The sequence below is a fragment of the Heliconius melpomene genome, chromosome 15 (assembly GCF_056956725.1).
Source record: "Heliconius melpomene rosina isolate 202511_hmr_F chromosome 15, ASM5695672v1, whole genome shotgun sequence".
Lineage (NCBI taxonomy): Eukaryota > Metazoa > Arthropoda > Insecta > Lepidoptera > Nymphalidae > Heliconius > Heliconius melpomene.
Window position 1 is genome coordinate 7,867,319 of NC_140403.1, and position 20,261 is coordinate 7,887,579.

Here is a 20,261-nt window from a genome sequence, read left to right on the forward strand (position 1 = left end):
CATATAATAAAATTGTTATTGATGGCTGTCTGTACATCAAAGATAGCTGAGAAAATTTAATATGGGGATTTGTCAATGTAACAGACTCAAAACAATGTTTTTTATTTAATTTTTTGGTCTGTTTGTGCGTTTCTGCGGGATAATTTCCGAAACGGATCAACAGATTTAGAGGCAGTTTTCACTATTGTATTTTAGCAAATTTTTCCTTAACATTTAGTTTTTATTTATTTTAGTCGGTTCAGAAATAAACAAGGTTGAGTAATTTGAATTATTTTATTAATTTCTTTGAAACTTTCAGTTTAATTTAAAGTGAAAATGATATTAGATAAATAAATAATTGTGTAATTCAAGCGGGCGAAGTCACATGCGGGTTGCTAGTATGTAATAAATATAAGACCGACAATACAGTATGTATAACGGCTGCTAGCAAGGTTGCATTATATTGCTTCTAAATTTATTTGAAGTAAAATTGAAGACATCCTTTTCCTATGCAATTAAATTGTTTCATAATAATAATATCATTCGGACTTAAAAATAAATATATGAATCGGAATCGGAAAGAAATAATGAACATCGGTCGTACTTCTTTAAAAGAATAATAGAATTTTTATTTTTTAAATAAAAACACTATTTTTTTCTTCATAATATATGTATTAAAAAGGCTATCATGGCGCAGTGACACAAAGTTTCAATGTAAACGCGACGGTAGTGGGTATCCCATTCGAGGGAATGACTTATTTTCGTTTCCTCGCTCTGGTAACATGGAAAAGCGAAGCGTTGAGTTACGTCGCTTAACATGTTAATTTCGAGAGGTGAGCGGCAATTGTGAAGTGGACTGGCTTAACACGCATATGCGGGATACAGCGTGAAGCTGAAAAAGAAACACATAATATTCTGAAGCAGAAGTTTGGCAAATGAGATGTTTTCATTACTCTCAAACAAATTACACTTAAAATATTATTATACTGCTATTTTCGAGCGACATTGCCGTATAATTAGCTTATAAGCTGCGCTTGTTATCTTTTATTGAGGAGCTCCCTCCGGTGAAGAAAGTAAGTAATGACTCCCGCTATCACGTTACATAATGGCGTCTTAAGAATATTTTTCCCAAGATTGTTTATTATGAAATAAAGCTTGGGCTAAAGTATTATTTGTGTTAAATGATATTTAATCTATATGAGGGTATTTGGAAATTATATACATTTCGGTTTGTATATCAAATATTTAAGAATGATTTCGAATCGAGTCTAATTGATTATGTTGATATTCTCGTCAACAATTTGTTTATGTGACTTTTTTTTATAAAATAAATCCATATAAATTTACCTAAATGCATATACAATTATATTAGATAATACATTTTAATAAAGTTTTTGAGTGTCTGAACAACTATTATGTTCTCAGGTTCCCACTGCCCATGTGCGGGGTACAGAAGCCAAAAAAATAATGTAAATTACATTTATAACTTTAAGTAAACATTTAATTATTAAAATATGAACCATATAATATTTTTTCAAATATATCACTTATTACTTACTACAAGTTATAGTAAAAGTGTTTATAATAACAACTGACACAGTGAATATCGTAACACTTTTTCCATACAATACAATACACTATCATAAAAAAAATATATATAATACAATCAAGCACTTGTTTATGGAGGTCCATTGTTCTTACTCCAATCGATAAGAAACGGAGGCGCTATATAACTGCAACGAGAAGAAGTATTGAAATTATTGTTATTGTATTCGTCATAATAACATTTGTTAATGTTATATTTTTTTATTATACAGCTTCGCGCTGTATCCCGCATTCAGCGGGGTAGGCTGAGGGAACTTAGTGTTGAGACACTTTGTTCCCCAATTGCCGTCGAATTTTTTGAGGTATTGCGTGTTGACTTGCGGAAGTCATCGCCGCGCTTTGCTCCGACACCAGAGCGATGAAATGGAAATATAAATTTAGATAAATATTTCATTTTCTTGAGTGGGGATCGAACTCATAGCCGTCGCGTTACAGTCACACCCATAGGCCATAGATGATAGTTAGATAGATGTTTAGCTAGTTTAGTTTAAAATGTTTTAATAAAGATTCCTTATTAAATATTTAATATTATATTATTGTTTTACGAAAAAAATATACAGCATACTTTCTATGTAAATATAATCAAGCTCCCAACGGGGTTTTGTATTATTATCACCGAGTGGTAATATTATAATAACTAAATATATTTCAAAAAGAGAGCAACACAGATAAGACTGCATTCCGAGGGAATATTTCATTAGATAACAGAGATTTTAATATTATGCTTACTTATTTCATATTAATTTCAAAGTATATTGTTATTGTTTCCCAATAATATTCTCAAATCTACAGCGTTGAATTCCGCAATTCAATGCGCATTGTCTTAAATTCATGCTATGAAGGGAGAACAGAGTGTCTTGACACTGGGTTCCCTCAGCTTCAACACGCAATGCCTCCAGGATCCGGCGGGAAGTAGGAAACCATTGTGTCTTAATTGAATCGGAACGTCTTAATTTGAACAGTTGGTTCCCTTTGCCTACGCTGCTGCTCCAATAAAAATGTAACATTTTAAATAAATTATGGACTTTGAAATGTTTTAATTGGCATTTCAACTTAAAGTTAGTAAAAATTAGGTATAAAAGTCGAGAGCGAGACGGTGTAAGCTTTAAAACGCATAAATACACATCGTATTGCAGAAATTAATTGAACCAATTCGTTCTCTATTGAGTCATGTACAGAGAAAGACTTGTGTTGTATAAAAATAAATCGTATGTAAATTGAACATTGACTCGAGGAGTATCTGTAGGGATGGGCTCGTTAGTCTTATAAATCAATACAGAAATGTTTTATATATGTAAAAGATGGCGTTTTGTCCGAATCTAGTAGAGTTTTTAGGTTTTTTTACTTTGATATTAGAATAGATAGAGATAGAATGTATGAAATAAAAGTGAATAATTGTATTTTTTTTATATTCTTCTCTTAGGTTAACATTTCTATGTATCCTTTTGATCTTTGTCATTGAAGGAGCCCTTTGCCGAATTAGGGCAAACAGATGTCGATGTATCTAAGACAAACTTACTGGCTTGTTATTATTATTATTTTCATTTAATTTTAATATGTAAGTAAATTTTAATAATTAAGTATTAAGAAATAAAATAAACGTCTTTGGTTTAATTCTCGATTGGACCCGTCACTGTGCAAGGTTCATGGGAACGTGTATGACGCATTCGTTCATTACTCATGCGACTACAGTTGAGTGGCATCACAATTACACACGGCCGCTATAGGAAGACATTCCTTCTGTATACGATTAGGTTTATATGAAACTAGCGGACCCGGACGCGGCTACGCCTGCTTGAAATATAAGAATATAATTTCTATAGAAATATAATTTCAATCTAGATGAAATGCTAAAAGTGACTATTATATTTATTTTCATAAGGATGAATATCAAAATGACGCGGTAACGAACGCGGTCGCGTAGCGACGACGGTTGTTATTAACATGGCAGAATAAATTGCATGTCAAATTAGAAAGTATTTTAATTTATTAGTATATATGTGCTATGTAATGTTATATAGCCTATAGCACTTCTGAAGAATGCAGCTTTCATACAAAACAAAAACAAAGTAAATCGATCCAGTAGATCCAGAGATCTTAGCGTTCAAACAAACAAACAAACAAACAAACAAACAAACAAACAAACTCTTGCGCTTTATTATATTAGTATAGATGGAATATCTTCAATATAGGCATGTTGAAAGAGTACTTCGGTCTCTACTTTCAGCAAAAACTTCTCTTCATGATCTATCCTGCATATAGCAGAACATTCAGAGAGCATCTACTATCACTCAACGACGAAATGAAAATAATTTATTCAACAGATTGGGACTCCAATGGGATATTGAATGGTGGAATTCCATCCAGACTACTGAAAAGTAAACTCATAATTATGTATTTTATTATATTTTAAGCAGTTATACTTGTTCCAAATTAAATAATCGGTATATGTTCAGGTTTATCGTTTCTAACATGCTAATAAAACAAACAGCAAAAGCCCATTCTCACGAATCGATCCGCCTCGGTACTGTACCGTACTAGTATATAGTGCTTTGGGAAACATAATATAAAAGTTTTCCATTTCACGTGAAATACGTACATAATACATAGACAGACTGACTGATTTCACTAATATTTCATATTAATTTTAATTTATTTAAAGTTATGTACATTATATTGCACTTAATTTATTTCAAATTCTTTATTTTTATATAGTTGTTATAATATATGTAGCAGCCTTTATACCAATCTGCAAAAACAAAAAACTTTCCCCAACTGGGAGTCGAACTCGCACCCTATTCAAGCAGTTTATATATATATATATATATATTTTATAATTTAAATTAAAAATCCATTGGCCGCCGTTAACGAGCTTGATGTCTCTCTCTATAGTGCAAATTGCATACGTTAGTAGATACTACTCACTCAATTTCATGGCAGTTAGTTAAACGACTGGGGCGAAAGTGGATTATATTAACTTATATGCATATAATAGTAAAAGTTTTAGATTTAATTTGTGGAATAAAATAGTGTTTGAGCATTTAAATCATCATATGCTTTAGTTTGAAATATTTTTTTTATAATTGCAAGTAGGTATACTACTTAGTTTTTCTATTGTTCCTAAGTGCCGGTTGTGCTGGGTGTTGGTTCAGGCGTAGAGCAAGAAATGTTGAGAGAGGAAATAAATATAATTGCTTCCCCCCGTTTGGAAATCGAACCCACAAACGTCGTGCTTACAGTCGGACGCTCTATAACTATATTAAACTAGCGTTTGATAACAAAATAGACTTTGAAGTTTAGATGGAACTATAGGATATAGGATTTTCATTTATTAAATTCTTACCTTACATAATTGCAAGAAAACAGTGGAAATTTATGAATGATACAGAAATGCATTACATAAATGAGCTTAATTAAGTCTCATTATAGAGGAAGATTACTCGGAATCCTCCACCCGCCAGCTGTGTCTGGATTGTCTGGCTCTTAGTCATCGTGTTTTTGAAATTTTAAATTTCAACCTCGTCTTATTAAACCGATTTAGGTAATTTCATGAAATATTAGAGGAGAGAATAAAGCGTAAAAATTGAATTTAATTTAGCTTTTTCAAATTTTAACGTCGTCATATGAAACCAGCTTAAAATTTCATGAGATATTAGTGAGAAAACATGTAAAATTTAGTTTTTTTTTGTTCACTTGGGAATGTTCTAAATTACTTGCTATTGTTTTAGTTTCTTTACATTTGTATAGCCATGTTGTAAGACAGCGCTCTAACATAATAAAACGAGTTTTCAAATGACGTAGATTTAATAGCGGAAGCATTGAACAGTGAAGTTTATGAAGATTATGAACGTATATTTGTTATATTTTAAAATATATTATAACTTTATTTTCGACAGAATATAGGAACTTACAGGTTGTGGGTTCGATTCTCATTTGTGAAATGAAATATTTTCTTTCTCTCGCTCTGATAAAAAGATAAAAACAAGACAGAAGGGTCTTAATGGGTTCGGAGCTTAACGCTAGGTTCCCAGGTTCCCTCTGCCTACTCTGTTATATGCGTGATATAAAAATAATGAAAAAAGAAAACTACTATAAAAGAATACAAACTTTTTTTTTAATCTATTATTTTTAATGTAACTTCTAAATCTCACACACCCATTCTCATTTTAACAAGTAGCATAAATTCTCAGTAGAAAGATGCGATGCTATCTCTATAACAATGTTGTGATGGAACGGCCGGTAGTGATGCCTCGGCCAGATTACAGGACGAACTAGAATAGTGGTATGAACCCGTTATTCGTTTCTTCGCGTGTTGAGGCTGAGTGCGGTGTTGAGTTCCTCCACTCTATACGCAATGTTTGCAGAATTCGGCGGAATGCGGGGAATGCAGGATCTTGACACTTTGTTCCCTCTGCCTATCCTGCTGTGTTGCGGGATTTTAACTGTCATTTATGTGTATTTGGGAATCCCGTTATCACGCGGGAATGTCGGTATAAAATTTGTTTATGTGCCCTGTTATAGGCCCATAAAATCTATCCAGTTGTTCTTATTAGCCAGGACAAACAGAAAGACATACAGGCAGAGAAAAATTATAAAATTGTTTTGAAATGAGAGCTTTAAAATACAAGCATGCACTTGAAAAAAATACACAAATGTACATGTACGATCTCTATAAAAAAAATGATTTTTAACTCTTGTTAATTTTTAAACGTAGTTAATAAAGAATTTAAATTGAAAAAATAATTAATTTGACGTATCCGTGTCAACGTAACGACGTCGTATTGCGATGAATGACTGCATACATTAGTAAGTAATAAATAGCTTTACGGGTTACGGCAACGGGTTATTTTTAACGTACGCGTAACTCTCCCGCGTTGCGATTTCGCGACGGCCCTTTTGTCCCCGTCCTCCTCGCATTGTGAATGTGTTATGTAAATGTTTCGTAATACTTGTGTTTTGTGGTCTCGACTGGCCAGTCGTGGTATAAGTACCACTGGTAATGGGTTCGATCCCCGCTGAAGGAAATTAAATATTTATTTCAATTTATGTTTGCATTTCTTTACTCTTCATCCTTCCAGAATTCGGTGGAGAGTGGGGAACGGAGAACATTATGTTTCCTTCTGCCAGTCCTGCCGTGTGCGGGATACAGCGTAAAGCTAATTTGTTTTTTTTTTACTTATTCTATCTTATCCTGTAACAAATAAATCTGTCTTTTGATGAGATTTCAGATTTCGTGACAAGATTAAGAAATTATGTGGTTTTAACGATTTCATCAGCTTTGTCTAATACATTCGTGTCTAATTAAATTCTACTAAAAAAGGTATCATAAAAATATTAGGTATGAAATACTAGCGACCCGCTCGCGGCTTCGCCCGCTAAAACTACAGAATAATTATAAACTAATCTGAATTTCTTGTGTGTTCTAATAACATTATTATTTTAAAGACAATATGCATTAATTGAAAACTAAAGTGTCAGCCATTTAATAAAACTTCCAACACTTTTTTATTTATGAACCGATTTAAATATTAAAAATAAGCACTAAATGTTATGTAAAAAGGGGAGTTTGTCGGAATCTAATTAAATCAAAGAAGAAAACTGCATTTAAATTGGTTAAGCCGTTTCCGAGATTAGCGTGCACAAATACTTAAACAGACAAACACAAATATTCACAACTTTTTTTATTATTACATTGATACTTGCCCCCAATTAGATTTTCTCATACATTTTCCTCTACATAGTGTCATTTTATATGTCAATTATGAACTATGATGTGGAGCTTACCTTGAAATCATTAATGATCATCATCACATGAGTGCTTTATGCGTTGTTATTTATTATTAAAAATATTGTAACGAAAATATTATTGTAAAAATATTTTCGTTTTAATTCAATAACTTCATTGTCATATTTCAAAAATATTATCGAGCAATTACAGTTTATTATTATAAACATTTAATTTTAATTTGCGCACAAGCGCGATAACGCGATTGTGGGTTCGATTCCCACTCGACAAAATATTAAATATTTTAATTTCTTCGCTATAGTGACGAGGTAAAGCGCTTCGTTGAGTTACGCCACTCGACGCGCAATGTCTTATGGAAACGGAGAATTTAAACACTAGGTTCCCAGGTTCCCTTTACCTACCTTTCTCCGTCCGGGATATAGCGTGGAATGAATCACGTCAAGAGCTAATTCTTGTAAGCATCATATGAAACCTGTTTCATTAATATATTTCAAATATTTGCTTCTTTACTCTTATAATTATTTATTTTTTCGCTTAGAAAATTGAAAAAAAAAAACTCTAATATTGAACGAAGCGTTATAAAATCGAGACGTAGGTATGCGCCGAGTCGTGGGCTATGTGGGCAATCGACGATCCTTTATATTGCAAGATCTTTATTAGGGTTGCCCGTAATATATACTGTAATTGAAATAACCCCAAAGTTGTATGAAATTTATATTCGAAGTGTTATAATAAATGTTATAAATATACTCTATATTATAGTTAATGTTTATTGTACAGGTATAATATAGATTAGATGTACTTTTTGTATTTATTTATTTAATCCTTCTTGCTGTATCAGACGAAGTTGAGAACCTAGTGTTAAAAGACTCCGTTCCTATTAGGACCTTTCATTCAGTTGACCACATTACCGTGGCGGAACTTAACACCACGTACTTTTTATTATAAAATTATAAGAGTAAAGAGGTAACGTAATAAAATGTGTTAATATTCTAAGAGATATTTTAACAAGAGCCGTCGTGATTATAAATAATTGTGTTTTTCTGGGAACACAAACAATGTTGCTAATTAAAATTTATTTTAATAGTTAATACAATTAATAATTTTCAACTCGTCGCGTCGTAGCTCGGAGAATTATTAAAATAATTGCCAACCGGTGTTTTTATCGTGACCCATTAAAATGAAACGAAAGCGAGCGCCAACCCTAATTGGAATATCTCGCAGGATGTCGTTCGTACTCGTGATATCTCGAGGGTTGTATGTGTACTTCGTGACATTTATAACAATATACGTAAGAGCTATACTTACTTTTTGTGCCAGGTCGATTAAAGCTGGTGCACTCTGACCTCCAGACGTTGCAGTATAATATGTATAATACTGTTCTACTGAGGTCAGTGGTGGTGTATGGGCGCAAAGTGTGACTGTAAACCCGACAGGTAGTGGGTTCGATCTCAATCGAAGAAATTAAATGTTTACTTTAATTTTTATTTGCATTTCTTCGTTGTGCCATTCAACACGCAATCTTTACAGAATTTGGGCCGAAAATGGGGAATGTCTTAACCATAGGTTCCCTCTGTCTTTCCTGCGGGTTATAGCGTTAAGCTGATTTATTTATTTTATTTTGTTGTTTTACCATACTATAATTTAATTGGGTTTGTTAGACAAGGTCAAAAAGTTATAGCACTTTTAAAGTAAACTTCTATTTGTGATAGTACGTCACACTATAATTATATATATTGCGTTGTATAAAATTAACAGTAAATTCCCTTATAGTATTATTATAGTAAAAATCGTAATGACCCAGCTTCATAGGATTTCACCGTAAACTCGACGGTTATGAGTTCGATTCCGGAGGATCAATAATTTTCATTTCCTCGTTCTAGTAAGAAAACATAGCGCGGCGTTGAGTTCCGCGACTCAAGATGCATGGAATGTCCTGAACATTGGCTATGTGCGAAATATTGAGTTAAGCTAGAGAATTGTGGTTAATGATACCAAAACACTTGTTCCTTACTTTTCTCCGAATTTTCTAGATATTGTGTTTTTCTTGTTACCAGAACATCGCGGTTTTGTCTTGTTACCAGAGCAAAGAAATGAAAATATTAAATAATTCATTTGCCCAAGTTGCGAATCGAACCCACAACCGTTGTGCTTACAGTCACACGCTCGTGCATCTATGATCTATATATATAAAAGGACTTGTCCTCACTGACTGAGGTAAGACGCACGCACAGCCGTAACCGCTGTGCGTAGAAACGTGGAATTTGGACAGATGTTTACTTTCGTAATCTGGGCATCCACTAAGAAGGGATTTTGAAAAATATTAACCCTAAAGGGGTGAAATAGGGGTTCAAAGTTTGTATGGAAAAAAAATTAAATCGGCACCGATTTTTATAAAATTTGATATTTAGACTTAAAAATATTTAATTGAACATATGTTTCATGGTTTTCTAGAATTCACCCCCTAAGGGTGCAAATAAGGAGTTGAAAGTGTGTATGGGAAAATTCTTAAATCGCCACCGATTTTTATAAAATTTGATATTTAGACTCTTAAAAATATTTCATTGAACATATGTTTCATGGTTTTCTAGAATTCACCCTTAAATACGCAAGCGAAGCTGCGCGCGTCCGCTAGTCTACCTATATAGTTATAAACTAACAAATGCACTTTATAATATACCATTTTGGTTGAATATTTAAATATTTATATAATATATTTGAAACTACAGTATCCAGGCCACAGGTGAGATTTATATTTGCAGTTAAAATTGGCACATTTTTTTTATTGAACGTTACTATCTATCTATCCGCTTAGTTCGCTGTAGGTACATACTGTTTCAATTCTGTAACTACGCTACAAAATCCATGTATCTACAGTTTATATTTTGTTAGCTCACAATCTCTATTTATTCTCTCTCTATATTGCTTTTCGTAATTGGTTTTCAATTTTGATGGCATTTTTATTTTGCAATATTTGTATTGAACTAAGTTATTTTAATCAAAAGCAACACAATTGCAATAAAAGTAGTAGTAGAGGCTAGTAATGGCGCAGGGGCACAGAATGCGACTATAAAAGCGAATGTTTGTGGGTTCGATCCCCCTCCATGAAATGATATATTTAATATTTTAATTTCTTCGCTCTGATATCGACGCAAAAGAACGGCATTGGGGTCCGCCAAATAACACGCAATGCCTCCAGAATTCGACAGAAAATGGAGAACGTAGTGTCTTAACACTAGGTTACCTCTGCTCGCTGTGTGAGGAATACAATGTAACGCTAAAAAAATAAAAGTTAAATTTAATTCTATCCGCTTATCTCTATTCACAATAATAAAAATCTTTAATGTGTTAGGATATACCTAAAAACAATGGTGGCGGTTATATAACGAAAATTATAATGAAATAGTACTATGAATAACACATTAATAGCATTATTTGTATTTTCTTATACTTACTTAAACTTAATTATCATCTTGTTCTTATTACTTCAAAGTTTTTTTTTTGTAAAACTTTTTCTCATTACAACTTTAATTAAAAAAGGCTAGCAGCACTTTAAAAAATACAATTTGTCGAATGTCTGAACCATGCTTGTAAAATATCAAAAGAGCTAATTAAACTACGTACCTAGTTATAAGACGACGACGTTTCAAGTAAATATTAAAAATATTTATTGAAATACACTATATCTATATATATAAAATCGAAAGGTCACTCACTCATCACGAAATCTCAGAAACTACATGTGCTAGGAATCTCAAATTTTGCATAGGAGTTATTTATAGGATGTAGGTGCTCGGGAATTTGCAATATTCGACTTCTAAGGAGTTGTTTTTGTCGAAAGTTTGTATGAAACTTCGTTACTACAAATGCTAGGAGTCTCAAATTTTGGAGACAGAAATTAATAATAACATAGTTCACGCGGGTGTAACCGCGAGCGGGCCGCTAGTGTACTATATTTTATAGTAGTTTTATAGTCGTGGACTTGTGACGAAGGAGCACAGGAGTGTGTGGGTCATAGGTTGTGGGTTGAAATAGATATTATTTTCATTTCTTAGCTCTGGTGTCGAGGCAAAGCGCGGCGTTTAGTTCCGCCACTCAACACGCAAATGCTTCCAGAATTAGACGGAAAATAGGGAACGGAGTGTATTTAGGTACTTTAGGTTCCCTTTAGGTGACATTAAACAATATATTTAAATTTATAATTATCACATCAAAAGTCATATTAAATTAACCCATAATTATTTATCTAATGTTCCAAAATAATAGCAAAACTCGAACATTTGTAAAATTTATAGCACCTCGTAAACCTGTAGGGTGCTCGTTTATCTAAAGAGGTTGTGTTGAACTTAAAACATACTCCACGTTGAGGATCCGAGGCGTGCTCGAGCCTTATTTTTTTTTTAGGTCGTCCTAGTTCCCAAGGGTGTCCTCGTCCCTTGGAAATCCACATTGTAATTTTGTTACAAATACCTACTTCAGAAAGATACGTTTTTGCTTTTAAAGCTGTTGTAATCATGCTTAAATGTTTCTAAGGTTTTTTTTTTAAATAATAAAATTAAAAGTTAATTTAATAATTGTGCTATTTTTTTTGTATGTATAATTTTAAATTCGTATAATATTCAAATATTTCAAGAGATTTTGAGATTGTCCATTAAATATTTTTAATCTAATCTTGTAATAATATTAATTTATGCTTAGGCACGCCTTGCTCCCAGTGAATATTGAGCATACGCGTGCATGTCCATGTACAAACATAATATAAGGTTACCTAAATAAATATGATTAAGTTAGTCATATTATATGTGACTTTAAACTCGGCGATTGTGGGTTCGATTCTCATTTAAGACTTTAATTTCTTTGCTCTGGTATCGAGGTAACAGCGTAGTGTTGAGTACCGCCACCGCAATGCCTCAAGAATTCGTAGGAAAAATAAATAAAATATATTATATAAATAATATGAAACATTTCTTTGTTCACAGTGCCGTCGGTAAAACATGTCTGCTCATCAGTTACACGACGAATGCCTTCCCCGGAGAGTATATACCAACAGTGTAAGTATTTTACTTGGCACGCTTTATTACTTTTTTTAAATTTCTTAGAAGAACTTTCCAAAAAGTCTATTTAGATTGTAAAAATAGTTTTCTTTAAATACATATTTTAATATATCATCGTGAAAGTATTCATGAAATAAGTAAAGAAAATAATATTTTAATTAATTTCAAAAAACTAAAATCTTATATGGTTATTAAGGTAAAAAAAACCCAGCATATATTGGCTTTTGCTTCTTTTGTTTTTAGTATTTACACTGAGTAATGATTCACAGGTAATAAATGGAAGTCTTTAGTCTTTAAATTCTCAAAGTTTTGCTTATACAATTCCGTTATTTATAAACTTCGTAAAACCTTAATTTAAATATTTAAATATTTTTCACGTACCAATACGCGAATACGTGTTAGTTCACGCTTCACATCTTGAACGAAACTTGTCTAGTTTATGTTCAATGAAAATAGGTATTGTTAGTTATTACTATTTCTTAGTCATAATGCCTTGAAATTTCTATCCTGTGACGGTACTTAAACGATCGCCGGACGGCAGCACCTGTCGCTTTAAGAAACCTTAATGGTGACGGAAGTGTTAAATGTGGCCGTATTTTATATTTTTATTGTCCATTTAGTAAATATATCTACATAGAGGCCGGTCGTGGTGCAGGAGTACAAGTGTGTGACTATAAACGCGAGGGTTGTGGGTTCGATCCTCACTGGAGGAATTGAAATATTCAAATTTATATTTACATTTCTTGGCTCTGGTGTCGAGGCACGGTGTTGAGTTTCGCCAGTCAACACGCAATGTTTGCAGGATTCGGCGGAAAGAGGTCAACGGAGTGTCTTAACACTGGGTTCCTTCGCTGATTTCTACAATTCAGATCCGTCTTGAATTTCCGAACAATAATTAATATTGTTTGTTTCCTATTACAATGAAAGTTGGTCACTCGTTAGAAATCAAATAAATATTTGGCTAAGTACTTAGGTCGTGATATTCATTCTAGGAATATTTACTTATATTATATTAGATATTGACAGAGTTATACGAACTTTGTTTGAAGTTCGAACTGTATAGATGTTTTCCTGTTATATAAAACGATAAGGGAAATCAGAAATTGGGATAACATCATTCTTTTTCTATTTATATATATTTTTTCTTTTTACTTCAATGTTTACTTTACGGTCTAACTAGAAACTTTGTGTAGAAAATGTGTGTGGCGGAAGCCATTACCCCAATTGGGGATGGTACTCTTAAGTATCACGTTTGTATATCGTTCCTTTGGTCGTAGTGTTTGATTTTAAAGGCGACTGATTGTGGGTTCGAGCCCCATTCGAGGAAATTAAATATTTATTTAAATGTATATTTTCATTTCTTCGCAATACCTCCAGAATTCGACGGAAAATGGAGAACTGAGTGTCTTAACACTAGATTTCCTTTGCCTATCCTGCTGTGTTCGGGACACACCGTGAAGCTTTGGTCGTAAAGAGAGTCAAGCCAAAAGTATAGTTCACATTGATCAAAGTTGTGACTACAATGACAGCCCTTACAAAACATTTAAAAAATATATCTAATTTAATATTTTATTATTTTCACATTTCAGATTCGACAACTATTCAGCGAATGTAATGGTAGACGGGAAGCCCATCAACCTGGGCCTGTGGGATACGGCGGGGCAGGAGGATTACGATCGGCTGCGACCCCTATCCTACCCACAGACTGACGTGTTCCTCATATGCTTCTCGCTCGTCAACCCTGCCTCCTTTGAGAACGTTCGCGCGAAGGTATGGTTCTTATATAATCCTCAATAATTGGCCTATACACAAATATTTTTTTATTCGAGCCTGTACTTGCAGAGATTAGTGCGTTCAACCAAACAAACTATTTACTATATATAAATACTAGTGGACCCGAACGCGGCTACGCCCGCTTGAACTATACGAATATTTATTAAATATATTTATGAAATTATTTTCAGTTTTCAATAGAGAGATGCGTTAAGCATGCTCATTTCTCTTTTCTGACAACAAACTTTGCAAATCGTTGCTTAGCAACGACGGTTGTTATTAACATGGCGGAATAAATTGCATGTCAAATTAATAAGTATTTTAATATTTTGGTATATATCGATAATATTACAAATATGAGAAAAAAAAGTATCCTATGTTTATCCCGAGACCCTCAAGTATCTCTCTATGAGTATTTTATCACAATTAAATTAGCGGTTTGGCCCTGATTGCGTAAAAGACAGACAGACAGACAGAGTTACTTTCGAATTTATAATATAGGTATGGATAAATAATAAATATATAATTTACAAGAAACATAATAATTATAACAGTATATTTTGCATAGCAATCAAGTACAGTGTGTATTGGGGCTGACATTTTATTCTAAACTACAGTAATAGTTTTGTCCCTGAATAGTTGAAGAAATCTAAATGCAAATGGTTTAGGTCATATTTGTCTAACGTTTGACTCGTTTCTAACACTTATTTTTCGTATTTCTAATTGAACAGCAGTTTCAATAATATAGTAAGAGACGCTTGTATCAAATATTATTTAAATATAATTTTTTCTAGGTTATTTATTAGATATTAATCATGAAGTTCTGTTTGTGGTGCTATGCCGATCGGTTTATGTTGATATTTAATAGTAAATCATTTTTAATTCTTAACAGTTTAGCTATGATAAATTAATTATTTAAATATTCCTTGTTTTTTATGATGATGATGCCAAAGCGACGCGTTAAGTTCTGCCACTGAACACGCATTGGCTCCAGAAATCGGCTTAAAGATTCTTAACACTAGGTTCCCAAGTACCCTTTGTCTACCCTGCTATGTGCGGGATACTCCTTGGAATTTTTATTTATTTAATTGTAAATTATATTTCAGTGGTACCCAGAAGTTCGGCATCACTGCCCGTCCACGCCCATCATCCTGGTTGGTACAAAGTTAGATCTTCGCGAAGACAAGGACACCATTGAGAAACTGAAGGAGAAGAAGCTTGCACCCATCACGTATCCACAAGTATGTGAATTGTAGTTATTTATTTATTTATTTATTAAGTTATAAATATATTCAATTTTCTCCGTATACGTTGGTTTACTTAACCAACCACATGAAAATAATATATATATCCCAACTTTAAATTACATTATTAATTAATAATTTTGTGTTATTTATAAGCTTAAGTTCTTGTTTTGCATATAGGTATGTCTCTTTTAAACGCTTCTACAATATCCAGGGTTAGTAGTGGATTTGAGTCTTAATTTTCATATTATCATATCAGAGTTCATTTATTATCATATTTAATATCATCACATTTTATCCTGAATAGCACTCACACTTCTATCTTCCTTTTCTCAATAGGGCCTAAGCATGGCGAAGGAGATCGGCGCAGTGAAGTACCTAGAGTGCTCGGCGCTAACGCAGAAGGGTCTCAAGACGGTGTTCGACGAGGCAATACGTGCGGTGTTGTGCCCCGTGCAGCCGCCCAAAAAGCCGCGGAGGTGTCGGATCCTGTAAAAACGATAGGAATGTATGTTGTTTTGTTATTTTATGTTTTCTGTATTTTATTATAACATAAGCGTTTTTTGGTATTACATTATGTGTCCTTATATCATAGATTTTGCTTCACGTTGTATCATGTAGGTATCAGCCCAGATAGATTGAACCTAGTATCTTTCTGGAGGCATTGCGTGTTGAGTGGATGAACTCAACGCCGCGCTTTGCCTCGACACCAGAGCGAAAAAATGGAAATATAAATTTAAATAAATATCTCGTAGAGTGGGGATCAAACTCACAACCAGTCGATTTTACTGTAAATATTTTGATATACCATTTAACATTATCATATAAATATTTCAGATATCTGACGCGAGTCGTAGCCAGTGCAACAGCAAAGCTATAACGATCCGTCTTCACCACCAACAACCATACAATAGATGTAAATTCTTACCGGTATTCATCATTTTGGGTACATGTCAACGCTTTTGTATTATCTGTGGAGTGACATTGACAGCTGTCACTGTCACTTGTCTATGACATTGACGTTTGGATAGGGAACACGTTTACATTTTATATTTGGGTGCTTTTTCTGATGCGATCTTATTACAAACATTCCTACATTGTTGCTTCAACCGTACGCCATTTTGTTTTCTGTTTGACACTTGATTAGAATTATTAATATTAGAAATTGTTTGGACAGCGTCGGTTAATGTGGAATTGTTATTTTTTTTGTGTTTACACAGAGATTATATTTTTCGATTTATTATTGATTATTTTTGTTCCCATTGTTGTATTTCATTGTAGGTGTCTATAAGTACATGCGCAGTATTCGCTAAAGTGTTATATTAATGTTTAACTTTGCGTGTAATATGTATTCCGGGCTCACAGAATGCATATTCATAAAAAAAATGTCATGTTAAAATTATATACATATATGGTAGTGTAAGATTTTTTACTGTTTAATATCGCGGATTATTTCGGGATTTGATTTGGTTTAAATATAAATTTACAGTACGGCCGACGAGTCGTGACCGCCCTGAAGTTAGGTTACCTGAACTTTGTGCATTGTTTATTCTGAAGGGAAATAATAAAAGTAAGAAAATTTCTAAACTCAAATCTGCGGCTTAAGCCATAATTAAGTCATCTACAGCTAATTTCAGTTCAGCCACGTTCGGTAGTCGGTCATACTGTAATGAAGAGGCACAAAGTACTAATCGTATAATGGTCAGCTGACGTTAGTTTTAAGTTAAAATGTTAACATCCAGCCTAAATCTAAGCGCAAGTAAACTGCGTAAAGTTAGATACATATCGAAGCTAGCTAATTTACTAGAATGCAATAAAATGTCTACATTATTATTATTATTCTGTAAATAAAACTACAATTTGGTTGTTTTGCAAAACCTTTTTTTTTATTATATTGGTTTTCCAGAGTACATTTCTTTGTATGAATTATTTTTTTATCTGTACAATAATTTTATCTGAAATATTTTTAAAAATGGAAAACGATTTATTTTATGATTTTTAACTGTCAAGTTGATATTGTGGAAAGTGTAAAATGCCGCACAATTATTACATTAAGCATTATTAATCGGATCAATTAAAAAGGTCATCATTTTGGAAATTCGCGATTCTAATATGTTGTCCATTTTATTTGATCGCATAAACTTAGTCTTTTGGGAGATATTTTTCGTGATAAAGGATTTAGGCTTTAATTGACTGTCGCCGGCCTCTGTGTTCTTTTTAACATTAGTATATATCAATTATATTATTACTTATATTGTCGGCTTAGAGTGTAAACCTAAAAGCCTAAAGCTAAACAGCTTTTTGTTGGTATGTAAAAGTAATAAAATAGCTAACTTTATTTTTAATCATATACTAGAGAAAACAACCAACTTTCTCTTCTGAGAAGTTGCTTTATAGGCCGTTAGCAGATATACACTTTAAGCCAACGATATTTGAACAAATAACGTTTTCAGGTCAACTTTTTATTTTTATTAAACAACTTCTAAGTTAATTATTGTCTAAATCCACTCCTAAAATAAGATGTAAAAGTTAGTACACGTAATATTGCGTTTAAGGAACGTGCAATTGTTATTGCTTATTTTTTATTCGATATTAATAAAATTTACCGATGCCATAGACAACTTTTTTTTTCAAAATAGTGTTGTAGGAGCTTCGATTATTTCCAAGCATAAACAATTGCACAAATAGGTATAGATATAAGGTTTTAATGTATTGTTCAGATGCAAATATTTAGAAGAAACAGCATGTAAATAAACGGTATCTCTAGTATTAACTAAAATAAGTTAACTCGCCATTTTATGTGGTGTTGCATTTTTATATAAACTAGAAAAAAAACATTTAATATGGCGCCTCGAACGCACTTTATATTAGTTAAAAATGTATTTGCTATTCGTAAATAAAGGAATTATTAATTTTAAAATTTATGAATATTTTTCCTCTTCACCTGTGCGCTAACTGGTACCTATTTATGTATGTCTGTCTGTCAATAAATTAATATCGACCATATTTTTCTAAGAATCTTTCAAAATGATTATATTATATGAACAGTTTAATAATATTACTGTCACCCATTAAAAAAAATCATCGAAAAAAAGTATTGTTATTTTTTTAAACGTTATTTCTATCTGTGGTAATAAATGAAATGGCCAAAACAGAATAATATTCGACCAATATAGTTTGAATTATTTATTCAAATATACATAATATTATGTTGATCCGAATATCGTTAAATATGTTTAAATGAATTAGTTGTTTAATTGAATATGCTTGGTATGTTAGCGCATACATTTTAGTCCAAATTAGTCGCGTTTAGTATAAAAAAAAACGCGATATTTATTGGTGTGGTCAGCTTTTATTGTTATGTCGTTGTAACTAATACCATTTGTAACCGCTTCGTTTGATAACAGCTTTATTTCTAAATTAAAATGGACGACAATCGACGTTTGATAACTACTAGCTGTCAAGTAATTCTTCCAAATATTGTGAAGGCTCTGAATAATTCGAAATATATTTATATTAACTGTTCATAAGTTGTGTTTTATTTTTTATGTCCTTGAATGATTTTTGTAGATATATATATAAAGTATATTCTTTTAAAGTGAAACAAAGAAATGATAGGAACTTATTTTAGAACAATATCATAAATGTAAAATCATTTTAGTATACAGTACAATAATAGACGCCAGCCCTGGCGCAGAAAGAAACGTGGGACTGTAGACGCGACGGTTCGGAGTTCGATTCTAATTTGTGGAAATGAATTATCAGCAGCAGCAGCAGGATTCAGCTTCTACAAAAATTACAAAAAAACTAAAAAAGTATACAAAATAAAAGATATACGACAAAAAGTAAATGTAAAACTAATTAATCATATACATAAATGTAAAATTGAATTGTAAAAGCTTAAGGGCAATGTTTATCTTTAATAGAAAACATTGATAAAAAGTTATAAAATCACTTACTGGTGGAAAAAAAATATGTTTTTAATATTTCAGATGTAGAATTTTATTTGATACTAGCGGCCCGGCCGCGGCTTCGCCTGCGTGAACTACGTTATTATTAATTTCTGTCTCCATGGATACCTACGTCCTATAAGTGACGTCCATGCAAAATTTAAGACTCCTAGTATTTGTAGTCACGAAGTTTCATACAAACTTTCAACCCCAAAAACAACCCCTTAGAAGTCGAATATTGCAAATTCAATAGTGAATTGTAATTCACCTACATCCTATAAATAACTCCTATGCAAAATTTCAGATTCTTAGCACACTTAGTTTCTGAGATTTCGTGATGAGTGAGTGACCTTTCGATTTTATATATATAGATAAGATCACATTGCCGTTGTGGCGCGGTGGGACAGTGTTTGAGAGTATGTTTGTAGTGGCTGTGGGTTCAAACCCCAAATACCCGCTCTGGTATAAAAAAACACGGCGTTGAGTGCCGTCTCTGAATATGCAATATCTCGAAAAATAAAAAAAAATGGTGAAAGATGTCACTTTACACAAGTCTCTGACTGTTCAATCTTCCTTGCTCTATCGTAAAAAAATGGGAATCTATAAATACGAAATACGAAAAATTATTATGATTATTAAATGTATAAAGCTAGTTCGTCTAATTGCGCAATTAACAGTTTAAAATAGCAAAAATATATATTACATATCTTATTCCACTATCAAAATGTATACAAAAAGCGTCCATGGTCACTAACGACTTAACATATTATAAAGAATTTATATTAAAAAAAAATACAGTCGAATTGATAACATCCTTTTCTTACAGAAGTCGGTTAACAATTACTGCGTAACTAAAACACGGTTCAATTTATACTGGTCAAAACAATAAAGATAAAAGGATTGTACACGA

At 32.5% G+C, this 20,261-nt stretch overlaps 1 protein-coding gene across 1 annotated transcript in view; it reads left to right on the forward strand.

The window, feature by feature from the left end:
* Rac1 (ras-related protein Rac1) overlaps window positions 1-18,931 on the forward strand; it is a 32,272-nt gene extending 13,341 nt beyond the window's left edge. The window contains exons 2-6 of the mRNA XM_085198348.1: window positions 12,310-12,381; window positions 13,974-14,154; window positions 15,264-15,398; window positions 15,741-15,909; window positions 16,239-18,931. Coding sequence (XP_085054474.1) covers window positions 12,310-12,381; window positions 13,974-14,154; window positions 15,264-15,398; window positions 15,741-15,896 — 544 coding nt within the window. The 3' untranslated portion in view covers window positions 15,897-15,909; window positions 16,239-18,931. The remainder of the gene's footprint in view (window positions 1-12,309; window positions 12,382-13,973; window positions 14,155-15,263; window positions 15,399-15,740; window positions 15,910-16,238) is intronic.
* Window positions 18,932-20,261: the final 1,330 nt, after the last annotated feature.